The sequence below is a fragment of the Sinohyriopsis cumingii genome, chromosome 16, assembly GCF_028554795.1.
Source record: "Sinohyriopsis cumingii isolate HCF-2022 chromosome 16, ASM2855479v2, whole genome shotgun sequence".
NCBI lineage: Eukaryota > Metazoa > Mollusca > Bivalvia > Unionida > Unionidae > Sinohyriopsis > Sinohyriopsis cumingii.
The window spans coordinates 91702869-91717556 of record NC_142976.1 but is presented as its reverse complement, the minus strand read 5'-3'; the positions used below and the strand labels follow the sequence as shown (position 1 = coordinate 91717556).

Here is a 14688-nt window from a genome sequence, read left to right as displayed (position 1 = left end):
AAAAACAATAATCATAAATAATGAGATCTATCAAAAGAAAGTCCAAACATTGACCGGATTTAAGGGTGAGATGGGTAGATTATGTATTTTGAGGTAAACAAATGAATAGATTTCAATGTAGTCACCATCTTCCGCTTGCAACGAAGTCAATTTTTGTTATCATAAGTTAGAAAAAATATGTTTTTCCTTCAAATTTGATATTAACAAACCTAGCAAACTTAAACCCTTACCTTAGGTTACTTCAATCTCGATTGTTCAGTTTACAATCTTCTGCAGTGCATATGGGATCAATATCTTTTAGCGGAAGGTGTTAGGTAGCTCATAAAATGTTACAAATTATCATTTATGTATTCATGGACACATACACAGTTGTTAAAATTAATTCTAGAATACATGTTGGTGGATCAACCTCAGCTACTTGAATAAACCCTCCATGAAATTGGCTTTAAATTCACTTTGAGTTCCTGTAATTGGCGAATTAGAAGAAACATAACTGATCTTTCACTGTATATTATTGTCCAAAGAACATAAAGGCCTAGAGAAGCAAACTATTTCATTTCTGTTGTACATTCTGTTCACCCTTACCGATATCTGTAGAGCTATCCAAAGGAAAAAGCCCCGCATCTGGTCTTCTTGCATCATCAGTGATTTCAATTACCGCCACATCAACAGAAGTTGTAGATTCATTGCCCTCCTCAAACACTATTTGACGGACGCGTCCAAATGCATCTGAAGTGTTTGGCGAAGGCTGGTATATGTTTATTATTCTATGTCCAGATGCAAGGTCATCGTTATATTTACGTTTATTTCCTACATTCATTTTGACATACTTCTGTCTCTCCTTTTCACTCAAGACCACATGGGCAGCTGTAATGCAGCCGATTTTGTTTCCAGGCAGTTCAACAAACCCACCAAGGGTCCCAGATTGTTGCCCATTTGGTGAAATACAGCAACCCATTCTTAACTTAGGAAGCCAATCACCTGCTCTTTTTCCTCCATGAAACACAAACTCACCCTCTCTTACATCCGTGACTATTCCATCAATTTCCGTTGGCAACTCCTTCTCGCCTATTGGGATGATTCCCTTGACAGGAACGTAGAAGACAATGCATATTGTTTCCATCAATGTCAGACTACAGTTACAGCCATTAAAGCCCTTTGCTTTAACAGAAGATGCAGCGATAATGCTAAGATTACTATGCTCCAGCATAAGTCTCTATGTATTTCTTGCAATACAATTCAGAACACGTTCAATGGCCTCATGTGTGGTACTTATATATAACTCCGACCGCTCTGAAATAAATGTTTCCTCGTCGTTGGGCGTATGTTCGTACCGATAGACAATTTCGTAGTCATGAAATAAGCTGGGGAGGTTTGACTTCTCTGTTATCCGTGTGTGTTTGCAGAGATTAACAACAAACAAGGGATTATATGGGTTATGCATTCTATATCCACACCATACACTTGTTGCATGGGGGATTTCTTGGTTCAGCAGATTAGACATCCCTCTCAGACGACTTTGAACATCCTTATTGTATCCACATTCTTTTACTGCAAACATCATGACAGTTTTAGCTAAATACCTTCTCTCTCGAAATATCTCTTCAATCCCACTACATTTTTCTTCTCTACTGATGTCCATATCATGAACTATGTCTGCAATGTGGAAGAATGAATATATACATATATATGTTTGGGTTTATGTCATTTGTATTTTAAACTATATAATTCAATGGCAAGCTACAACTATAGTAAAATACATATACACTACGTTGTAGGAGCCTTATTCATAATGCTAAGGTCAAGTCAACAACTTATTAGGTTAAATACACCACACATTAATTTGAATGGAGGTCAGGTAAACATCACGTGAAATTAGGAATGCATTTGCTCTGTAGAGCTATCATGCACATCCTAGTTTTTGATTAGTTGAATAGCTTGAGAAACTCATAACATAACTGTAGAAATATTTCAAAACCATACGACATAATGTTCGCGAATCGTTTAGTCAATCAGATAGTGTTGATTTGGTGCGTATATATAGAGACAATCTGTGAATTTTGTCAAGGACATTATTATTTAAAAATTATATTAGATTATGTGAATCTATTCACTACTGTAGTGATATTTAACTTTCACTGGATTACCTTGAAGTAAAACATATTTGGATTTAGAAATGCGATTCTTCAGTATGCTAGCACGGTAGCACATAACTATATTAGAACCTTCATTCAGAATACCTTTGGAGAGTTCCCGGATTAGTGCGAAATCGGAAGCATAATTTATTATTATATCATATGAATTCATACACTGTAAGATATTTTTAGTTCTTCAACTCTGTTTGATTTTATATTTTATATAAATAAATGTATATTTTGGAACATCGAATGCTTGTTCGGTTTACTTTGTCTTGTTGCTTAAGTTTAAGCCACGAGACGTAACGTAATTGCTGATCGTCCGGAATTCAAACCCCATTTGAATATTTTCGGGAATTGAATTTTCATAAAATATTTTAGAAGTTTTCATATATCAGAGATTTTAATATTTCAAAGATCTTTTGACTTTACATTTCATTGGTTTTTAATTTTAGTAATCTCTGGCATTTTGATAACTGAGAAATAAATAGTTCATCATGACCTTCAAAATAAAGAATTTCATAGTCGATCCTACCCACGATTAATTAGAGTCCTTTAAAAGGGTGAGTTACTTGAGCCTTCCAGGCATTATGATCTTGCTGTGGCGAAGGCTTTCCTGGTGAAGTAAGAGGTCGGAAATATTTTAATACTTTATTTGGTTTATTGATAAAGTTTCTGTCTAGTTTGGTATCGAAGGAAGTATAATTAGAGACGCTTCAGCTTCAGCGGAAACTAATGCAGTTCTACGAGGAGGATAGAGAAAGAGAAAGAGAAAGTGAAAACAGAGAAATGCAAGAAAGATAGGAGGAAAGAGATGCAGAAATACAGAAGGTACAAACTGAGTACGAAAGGCAAGAGGTAAAGGAAGAGATGGAAAGACTAGATAACCAGGAAGAGAAAGGTAAGGAAATACAGAAAGACCAAACACAAATACAAATGCAGTAGATACAAATGGAATTACAAGAGAGAGAGAGAGAGAGAGAGAGAGAGATTGAGATTAAGAAATAGAGATGAAAAATGGAGATAAGGAATATAGACTAATGAAATTGGAACTAATCAGCAAGGGCACTCTCATGGAAATACAGGTATACTTGACAATATATATTTTTGTTTTTGTGTGTGCTATATTACCTTTCGTATCAAATAGTGCAATTTCACCTAAGGACAAAGGTATAGATTTTTTGTGTTATCACATTAGCACCGAATACATCATTAGATACTATCTTCTGTAGAAACGACCTCGGTAAATGCTAACACATACATGTGTTGTTATACAAGAAATAAACGATCTGTCTACATCAAAGATATGTCTATAGGAGAATAATAACGAATTTTTATCTGAAGTAAAAATTACCCAAGAACAACAAGTAACATATCACTCAAGAGACATGTTTTAGATTATTATACGAATATCTATACGAAATATCAATAAGAAAGTTTTGTGGGTTAAGTGAAAACGTTTCTCCTTTTAGATTGATAAGGATGAAGGTAAGTTGCAAATAAACACAAGAAAGAGTGATTCATAATTTTTTTAAATTATAACGATATTTTCCCACAATTATTCAGTATATAATTATCCTGTTATGAAAATCATTCAGAAACATTTTGCATTTCTAAAATTAATTTGATCTGAATTGATTGCTTTGAATATTACCCGATCATCAGATATAAAGTAAATGTAGTTTCCGCGCATCTGCATTTTCTTTTACTTTGAAAGAGTATAATATTGTATGTTGTTCAATCCTATTTGTTCGAATCGATACAGATAACTAAAATAAGTGTCAGCAATATGTTGTGGTCATTTAATTTGAATATATAGTCGCTTCCATAGGACATGATAATGTATTTCAGTCATTCCTCACATCTTCTTTATGACTGCAGTTTTAATTTTATTTTCACCTTTATATGAGATGAACGAAAATCCTGCCAGGTAAATTAATGACATTTGGCATCTGATACAAACGAAAAGGGTTTGCTGAAATGTGATACTGCTGTGGGACTGAAGTGGTGGTGGAGGGGGGATTATGTATATTCAATTTGTATTGTGTTATCGCTTTTTGTCCAGGTTTGAATTAGGAGTCTGTGCATTTCTAACTAATGCCATTTTTCTAAAACACGTTAACTTGGATTTGAATACAGGATATTGTTTTTTCTGTTTGGAGATAATATTATATACTTTATTTCTGACCGGTTCGCTGCTAATATTTAAGTAAACAGATCTGACCTTGTTTACAAAGTTTAAGGAACTTTTCATCAAGATGACCGTGTATGTTTAGAAAATGGTTATTGCGGCATAGGTCAAGTGAGGTCTATAAAAGTTTGTTTACATGAGAACAGTACATTCCTATTTTAACATGTCAGGTACAATCAGTCCTTTTGTTGTGTTTAGTTATACCTGAAAGGATTTATTTATTTAAATTCTTCAATGGACTTACAAATTGCTCATTATCTTTTGGGCAAAAGCATTATTTTTGGATAAGTTTTACTTGATTCAATAACATTCTGGCTTAAATCATTGAAATATATCAAGACTATTAGTATATTAGCTCATTCGAGGCAAATAGGTATACCAGCATATTCAAATTTGGATTTCATTCATAAGACTATTGGAATTCATTCGGAACACTCTATCCATTTGGACATGTGATAGCATTTAAGATCATTTGGAATTTAATCCTAATAATATACGTTACATTTAAATTTCAACTTTGTATTCTTGGGAAATAAATTATTTGTTGAGTGTTGCTAAACTTGTTAGTTTTCGCTTCTTCTGTTACTTAGTTTAAGCCTGTAGAGTTGTAACAAACTCCAGGCTAACACAAGAGATACAACATAAGTATCTAGGCAGGCAGCCATTACAAGATTAACTGAATAAATTTTGACTGTTGAGTACAAGTGTGTTAAGACTAGAAAAATACTGAATTTAGTAAATTATGTTGTAATTAGACACAACATTTAGTTTTTATTTAAAAGTAAAACCGACTAATAAATTATTGGAAGTATATTTTCAATATGAAAGAGAACCAAAAGAAACTGTAGAAGTTCCCGATTCAAATACACACTTTCAAAATAGAAGCAAAATCTATTGATCAACAGAATATGTTAACCCGATAACGGTGAGTAAATTATTTGAATACACAGCAAGCAAGAGCAAAGACCAGTACATGTTAGCTTTCGCAGTGCAATTTTAGTTTTTCGTTGTCTCTCTTATCTTATGATTTATTCAATTCCTCTGTTGTATTAACACATTACTCTTGGTTTTTATACACATTCGTTACACCTCCGGCATTTTGCGTTTTTTTATATTTCATTTCCTCCATCAGATTTTCTCTGTTACATTAGTAACGTTTTACAACTAGTGTTTATCCTTTTAAATTCTCAACCATATTGCAGAAGGACAGCATCTCGTTTGAATATGAGTGTACCATTTATTTCAGTATTTTAATATGATATGAGTTTTCTAATTTCAACATGCGCAAAAAATATCAAATAAAAGGCATACTGGGTTTTAGTTCATTTAAATGGTGTAAAATCACTAATTTTGGTTATTTTGGTTTTGAATTTGTTTAGATTCAAGGTATTATGAATGAGTTAAACTCTTCATTCAAATGTTTTGTCTCGGAAAATGCATAATTGCAGGGCTCATGAAAACTACTCGTCTTCTCGTACTGTGACGATACAAATTCGCACCCTAAGAAAAATTCAGAGCGAATTTGTTCTTTCAAGTGTGTCTGGACACTCTTACTTTTTAACTTTCTTTGCTTTTAGCAATACAATTTTTCGAAATGTAAACATTTAAACTCAATTTTAGAAGTCTGTTTTATTTTCTTCATATCGGGCGCATTCCAGAAAACAGATATCGCGAAGAAGCTCACAGTGTTAATATTGCAGCTTCTCCATTATCCCCGTGGAGATATCATTTATTTTAATGGATTTTAGTTCTGCTGGGTCTTATCTGTCGAACAATTCATCAAAATGTTCTTATTGAGGATTATTTTTCATTTAATTTTTCATTCTGTCGGTCTGCAAACTATTTTCAATTTTGGTTTGTTTTTATTATTATCTTGTCATTCAATTTAGTTTTCTTGCCTGCTGTGTAGAGCTAACTCTTTTTTGTTAAACATGCCATAAATATGTTCTACCATTAAATCTGCTAATTTGTGAACAGCATGATCGTCTGGTATATCTTGACAACATTTTGAATATTTCCTTGCTAATGCTAGTTATGTATCAATTTGCAGAGATGGATGAATATTTTGAAATACATTTTCACCAATTTGGAATCAGGAGTTCTAAATTTATAAGTTGCCAATAGCCAAATCGTTTATACAGGAGTCATGTATATGGATCTGTGAGGGAGGTTAGTGTATTCATAAATGTGGCTTTGACAAAATCTTACCCCATTGTATGGATTCATTTAAAATAAATACTTCCAAAATTGTGGTCTTTTGACTTCTACTTAAAGTTTCTACTACATTAGCTTTTAAATCGAAATAGTTGAACAAGATTCAACCAAAATCCCAAATACTACTGTTATAAAACTCTTTTCTGACGTTGAAAATTTCTTTTAATGCATTATTACTTTTAAAACTCATTTTGGTTTGCTTTTGAAACAAACGTATATGCTGAAACCATTGTCAAAATCTATACGTTTCTAAACATATGTTTTTCATTGGTTTGTATATGAAAATACCTGCCTGCCACTGGTCAACCCTGTTACTTGCATAAGCGGTTATGTGTGAAAATCTTTTCCTAAAATGCTTCTGTAAGAAGGTGTTGAGAGTTTGTTCAGTTCCGTATTCTTTGAAACATTCCGACAATTTTGTACACGAGACAAATTGTATGTAGGAATTATCAACAGGCCAACCGGACATCATCAACAGCTAGGATGTGTATTTCAATCCGTGTGCAGGTTGTCTTTAAACCTTTTAAACGTGCACGATTTTGACATTCCTTTGGTTGCTTTATGTGGCGCTTTGAATACAACTATCCATATATTCTGTCTCCGGCATTGCTGTATCATTGTATACTGACTACTGTGATTTTATCTTTACTGGTGCCCACAATTGCTTCAATTTTAGTATGACCTAGAATTGGGATCTCGTTTTGAAAGTTTGCATTTCTTAGGATTGTGTTTCTAGTTATCATTTTTCATTCTTTGCAAAACTATCTACAAATATACGAAGTTGTCTTCAAGTTTTTTTAAAAAAAATAGCAAATGATTTCACCAATGCAGAAAATGATCATTTCCAATAGGAGATCTGAAAATATAATGTGGACAAGATGGATATAACTGGCCGGATCATTGCTAATCTGCACTATTGTTCCCCGCCTAATACGTAGCATTGAGATTTTTGCCTGTCATTTTCCTCAATCCCAGGTTGGTAGTAGCCCGATTTCATATCCAAACTATACCACTACAACTATCGCCGATTCTGGGTAGTGGTTGAGAATCTTTGACAATGAAGTCATTTAATTATCGAAAGTCACAACAGAACCTTATTCAATCATCAGTTCAAGTCACCATTACATTTAAAGTATTTTGTTTACTTTATGGACATTTGATATAAACCCCATCTTCTGCCATTTTTTTATTTTTATTCTCAGCAACTTGTCATTTCGCATGTGGTATGCTGCGGGATCCTTTGTTTTAAACAGATTTTCCATCTCTTGTTACAATTTCATGTTTTGTCACAACTGAACGAGCCATGTCACTTGATGATGCAGAAAAATATTCTGATGTTTTAACAGGAATTAGTTTAAATTTTCATTGTTTGTTATACCGAATGTTAGAAAATCTCTTAAACATTCCGATGTTCTGGTACTTATTAAACACTTTCCTTATCCCTGTTAACAGCTGTGTACAAATTTAACTGGTAATTATACAATAACAGTATAATTGAGCTTCTTTATTTCTCCTAAATTTGATATTCTGGGACGAACGTATCCATCTTTATGATGTATTGAAACTCTTGCTGCTAGCAAACCAGCATTCTCGACATATTGTGAGAATCGTTGAATTGACAGGTCACGTGATTTTTCTTTTCAAATAACTTCAGTTTTTGGAAGATAAGTTAAAACATTTCTACAGCACATGGTTCTCCCTTTATCTGATTTTATATGACATGGTACGTTTTCTCCTTTTACACTTAAATAATCTATACTGATAATAGGTTCATATTTGAATTTCGTTCATAACAAGCGTATCTTCTTATCGATTGTCTGCTAATATTATTCATGTGTAAAATTACGAATAAGGGATATAACTTCCTCCAAAGGTTACCATCGAAAGGTTGACTTCATCCTGGTACAGTTAAAAGCATACCTTTTACTGTAGTCACCTCATTTTGAGAGTTTTATGTCCAAGATTGTACTACCTCGCTACTAAGAATTTTAACATTGCTTCTCTGTAACATAACAGAGAAACAATAGTTTAAACTACCTTTATCGATTTAGACCCACAGGCTCGAGTTATTTCCGTTCAATGAAATATGGCCTGTTTATCAATGCTTTCCTGTTTGTTTCAATAACATTTTATTTTCGTCCCGAACTCTCCAATTGTCCTGTGTTATATGTTGCGAGGAAAGAGTCCTAGTAGACAAAATGTCGAGTGTTGTGATGTTACAATGAAAGCTCCGCGACCTGCACTGGTAATGGCTTCTTGGCCCAACCGTCATTGTACCAATCTTAATATTTTTGTCTGGAATGTTTTGATGATAGCTAAGATGCGGATCACAAAGCAATTAGGAATGAACATGCTTAGATAAAATTATATTAGTATAAAATTTAGAATTACAAATGATTGATTTAATCTGAACTTGGGATTATGTGTGTGATGTGATTTGGATTTGCAATGTAGCTTTAACAAATGTTCAGTCATATAGCTACGATGTCTGCAGTGTGACAGTTTATTGTGATGTCTAGGGCACACATATGGCATGCTGTTCCGACCAGTCACGTTATCCTGACACCAGACCGACCATATATGCATGATCATACTAGCGTATTAATAGGGGGGAGAATGCAATTTTGTAGTTATTTCCATTCAGATTTTGATTTGAAATTTAATTATTTTTATATATTGTACATTTGTTTGTTTCTATGATAAAGTTATAATTCTGTAAATATATGTCTCGGTCAAATTAGAAATATGAAGTACCTTGTTGATGTGAATACTCGGTTTTGTATCGTGTGATCACATTACTATCCAAGCCTGCGACGTACAGAAGCTCTTGATCATGATCCCAGAATATGCTGCATAGATCTAATGGCATCTCCTTCTTGTATATAGTCACTAGTTGACCTCTGTCTGTTAGATGATGTATACAGGGATGGTCCTCCATGCTCTTCGGGTCCGACAGAAAAGGAATTGGGTACTTATAATTACATACAAATATAAATCCCTTTGTATCCACAGTTATACCATTGGGATAATTTAGGTCATTATGTTTGTATATAAATGTATGTTTACTAGGATCCCAAATATCTATTCCATATACACCAGTTTCCGGGGAGCCAGCATAACAGGAGACATAAATCATGTTGTTTTTTGTGGCCAAGTAACTCAAGAACCCTTTACACACCTGGTATATTGTGTCAGCATGTCCGTCAATAAGGGACACACTGCACCAGCATATATCAGACTGTTTCACACCACAGATGATAAGTTTATCTCTGTATTTGACTGCTGCATGGCAGTAATCAAAGCTTGGGTTCACATGTAATGTCCTGACGCGTCTTATCACTTCTCTGTCACATGTACACTGTAATGACATGATTTCAATATTCCTGTTATACAGAATTGCACAGATGTCCACGTCATTTATAAGACAGATTCCAAGGGGTCGTGATTCGAGTTTATCAGATGTTGCCAGTAGTTTCCCATTCTGGCGTCGGTGAAGCCGGATATTGGAAGCCTTCTTATCTACGATTAATATTTTGTCGCCGGACACAACAATACTTCTGTACTCGTGGTAAGGGTCGTCTGTGAACATAAGATATAAATATCAATACACGTACGTTATCAGCACGGACCACAAAATACTAAAATGTAAATATTAAAGTAAGAAAATGACTCTTATATAACACAATATGATGCATTTCATTATATTTTTGATTTTAAACAATAATTAAACCACCACCAAATCCGTCATTGGCGTCGTCATCGTCCTTTAATTTCTTCTTCTTCTTCTTCTCCTTGTTATTCGTGTTCTTCTTCTTATCACTATTATTATTATTATTATTATAATTATTATTAATTATTATAATTATTATTATTATTAATTATTATTATTATTATTATTATTATTATTATTATTAATTATTATTATTAATATTATTATTATTATTAATTATTATTATTATTATTATTATTATTAATTATTATTATTATTATTATTAATTATTATTATTATTATTAATTATTATTATTATTATTATTATTATATTATTAATAATTATTATTGTTATTATTATTATTATTATTATTATTATTATTAATTATTATAATCATTATTATTATTATTATTATTATTATTATTATTAGAAAAAGAAGAAGAATAAGAAGAAGCCAAATAAGACGAATTTGAAAGAAAAGAAGACGATGATTTTTATGACGGACGTCACATTGAACCAGTAATCACATAGTCCTCATGTTCTGTACGGTATTGTAGTAAATTAAAATATATTTAGTTTGACATTACATATGGCTTATTAAAACAATACTGTCCAGAGTCCAAATAAACTAACTGTACTCTAGTAACCGATTCCATGATGTAAATAATGCTGTCCCTCTCTCATTTTCAAAATAAATTGTGATACAAACATATAGTAGTGAGTGTGAAATATTAAATCTATAGTAGCATTCCATGGAAGTGAAGAGAAAACATTCAGTAAAACATTTTTCATGGAAAATATAATGCAGTCAACCCCGATATAGACAATTATCTCATTCTTGCAAACATTTTTGTATCCATTTTGCGTGTCCAAATAATCAGAATGTAATTTGTACGGGTATAAAACATCTGCGATTTACACAATTAAAAATACAATCAAGAAAAAAAAAATATAGATAAAAACGGATCTTTCACCTAATATGTATATGTCCGTCTTAGCTTTAGGTCACATTCCTAAATGTATGTGATGCCCAGAATTTTTCAAGTACTGTAAACGTCTACATTCTACATTGTATCCTATTCGTCATACTCATCACGTTGGTTTAACTAACTACTGCCCGAACACTGCTTGGGGAAAATGCCATATGATAAAACCATACGCTTTGGTAACTGTATCACACTAGATTTAGACTGTATTACTACAACCTTTTTCCTGTCAATAGTTTTAGTGCATTGTGTTAAGATTTCGCGAGAAACATTGGAAGAGAATGTAAGAAAATCGTTCCTTGCAGTGGTTGAGCACAAAGTTGATGGTGTTGATGATTCTTTAACAAAGCAAGTGAAAGGCATCACAATATATTGAGGACATTACAGTGTAGTGCTTTCAAGAGAACACTGGACTCTTATTATGCAAACTTTGTGAAAACTACACTTCACAGTTGACAAACCTCGTGAAAACTACACTTCACTGTTGGTACTACAAAATGCTAATCATGACGTGGTTAAGGAACTATTAAAAAGAAACGGTACAGACCCATGTTGAATTTGCATGACAAAAGAAAGTTAATTGATAGATGGTGCTCCGCCATGAAGGTTGATCAAAACGACGATAAGAGGGGATTCAGAATTGCGTCCATAGTCATGTTAAGGCCTATCTTGATGAGCAAAACATCGAAACGTTAGTAAATGTTATTCGTACAGCGAACGACTATTCATAGTCTCACAAAATGTCAATTGTCAGAAAGTCTTCCATTCGGCTGTTTCTACTAAAACGAATACAATCGCAGTCTCATGTGAACACTTCCGAATCTTACTCTGGCCCAGCATTTAAGTATCCCACGTCTGACAACACTGATCAGAAATCTCCTTCTTTTCCTTTAAGTGCATATTACAAGGAGAAAGGGCATGCTATTTATTATTGCTACAGATTGAAGACAAGGCACAAGAAAAGAGAAAGAACTTTAGAATGATTTTATATCTAAGACGTCAAGGCCACTCTGACGTATTGAAAGCATCACATTTTTTAGATCAAACAAACCCCAGCCTGATTTGATAATGGAAAATTATGAACCGTTCATGGCCAAAGGTTCTGTTTCTTATAGTGATTATATCAAGCCTATCTGAATTAAAATATTTAGGGACACATGAACTTCCCAGATACGTTTATTATCAGATATTATGCCTTTATTTGACAAGGCTTCTACTACTCAGAGTGTTCTTATTTAGGGATTAGAATGTGGCCTTGTTAATATTCCTCTCCATAAGGTAAATTTGCCATCCTACGTGGGCTCAAGACCCTTAAAGGTCGGTATAATGACATCTTTAACCACCGAGGGTATTTGTTTATTAGTAGGCAATGACCTAGATCGAGCTGACTGTACAGTTAATAAAGCTAAGGCAAAAAGAGATTGTGCGAATGATGTTGATCAGGAAAGTATTGCTTTAGATCTCCTGATACTGATCACAGTGATCGTAATTTTAATATTTATTCTCATTATTTTAATCAGGGCGACATCGACTTTCCCTCATTGTCCAACAGGAATAAGATCTTATTTGCATCAGAGAATAATTAGCGAAACTGAAGCCACAGAAGTTCCAGTTTCTTATTTTGTAAAACTTGGGATTATTATTAGAAAACTGAGACCAACTTCAGACCAATGGTCCGTGCCCTATGAAGTTGGTGTTTGTAAGTCACATATGTAGGAAATTTTTTGATCACATCTGTAATGCACATTGTACCATTTACTTAGTTTAGAGTGAGTTTTTACGGACTTGTCTTACATTTTAGTACATATTGTGGGACACGGTCAAGTTTAACCGATGTAGTTAAGATCAAGTCCATTTCTGAATTATCTATGCATATAAGAAGAAAGTAACATATACCATTTTTTATATGGCTCGATATTATCGGAATTTTTTTTCTTCAAATTGTTACATAATTGCTATAACCCGGATCGATTTGTTATGTTAGGAAACCAAATTTCATTGGTCTAAAAAATGACAGGAGACCTTTAATAAATTAAAAACCATGCTTAAGAATGCAATAGGATTTGGGGTCAAAATTTCCTTCAAACATTTAAAATGTTTGATGATGCAAGTGATGTAAGGATTGGTGTATTATTCATTCAAGATGACAAAAATGGTGTTGATCATGCAGTGTGCTTTTTTCTATACAATTAAGCAAGCATCAGAGAAAATAGTCCGGAATCAAGAAGGAATGTTTGGTATTGCTATCGGCTCTGAAACACGTAAAAGCGTATAATACATAAGCTCCTACACCGATTATTGCATTCATTCATTACAACTCCCTTATTTTCGTACAGAAAATGAAAACCAAATCAGAGATTCTTAAGATTGAGTTTGGTGTTACAAGAATACAATGTTGACATCGGGCACACCAACTGACACGGTAATCTAATTACAGAAACACTTTTAAATGTATGTAAACATCATATTAATTTCTATTTATTTTGTGTCATTCATAAGATATCACTTGATGTAATTGAACTATATGTATATTTGACTAACATGTAAAAGACAACTTTATTGTATTGATCATTCTTTTTTTCTTTGCAAAAGGGTGTGTACAGTATATTTAATTTGTATTGTGTTGGTATTTCTGAATGATTTTATATATATATATATATATATATATATATATATATATATATATATATATATATATATATATATATATATATATATATATATATATGTGTGTGTGTGTGTGTGTGTGTGTGCCGAAATTGTGTTACTTTGTAAACAATACATTAGATAGTTATTATTTCTCTATGAATTTAGATTATGTATTCAGATCATTAGTAATGCAGGTAAATATGCACGAGTTTCAATTAGGACATTGGTAATTCCTTGTGTGCCTGCTGTTTTATATGTTCTTTGCTAAAGTTATTTTAAGAGACCTGATCCTATTTACAACTTAGAATATTCTGGAATTGAATTTAGATGGAAAATGATCCTCTAACCCCGGTTCTATTATTGTGTTTAACGTTTTTATACAATCATGAAATAAACAGAGTTTGGTTTTTCCACATCTTGACATCAGTCTTAGAGTAATCAATACAATTTGTGTTTTAGTTAATATTTGAGAGTATTTGTTTATTTAATTATTCTATATAATTACAAAGTACTTAATATATTTGTGATTAAAGTAAATAATTTTGGGATGATTGCGAATTCATTAAACGATATCTTGCATTATATCAAATTTATACATCAAGAATGTTAACATATCGCGACATGCAAATCTATTGGTACGTCAGCACGTTCAAAATTTGAATTCATTCTTATCAGCCTGGACTTTATACGTCAGGACTAGTGATAGAACGGTTAGGCCTATTTAGAATTTAGTTCACAAAACTCTATGTTCTTTTCAAAATTTCACTCTTTATTAAGGGGAAATAAATATTTTTTGAAATTTT

General features: G+C 32.7%; 1 protein-coding gene across 1 annotated transcript in view; it reads right to left on the bottom strand.

Moving 5' to 3' along the window:
* Positions 1 to 754: 754 nt before the first annotated feature.
* Positions 755 to 14688, bottom strand: part of LOC149780989 (uncharacterized) — a 32251-nt gene continuing 18317 nt past the window's right edge. Inside the window, exons 2-3 of the mRNA XM_089936447.1 lie at positions 9295 to 10119; positions 755 to 1656 (exon numbers count right to left, since the gene is read on the bottom strand). Coding sequence (XP_089792573.1) covers positions 1217 to 1656; positions 9295 to 10119 — 1265 coding nt within the window. The 3' untranslated portion in view covers positions 755 to 1216. The remainder of the gene's footprint in view (positions 1657 to 9294; positions 10120 to 14688) is intronic.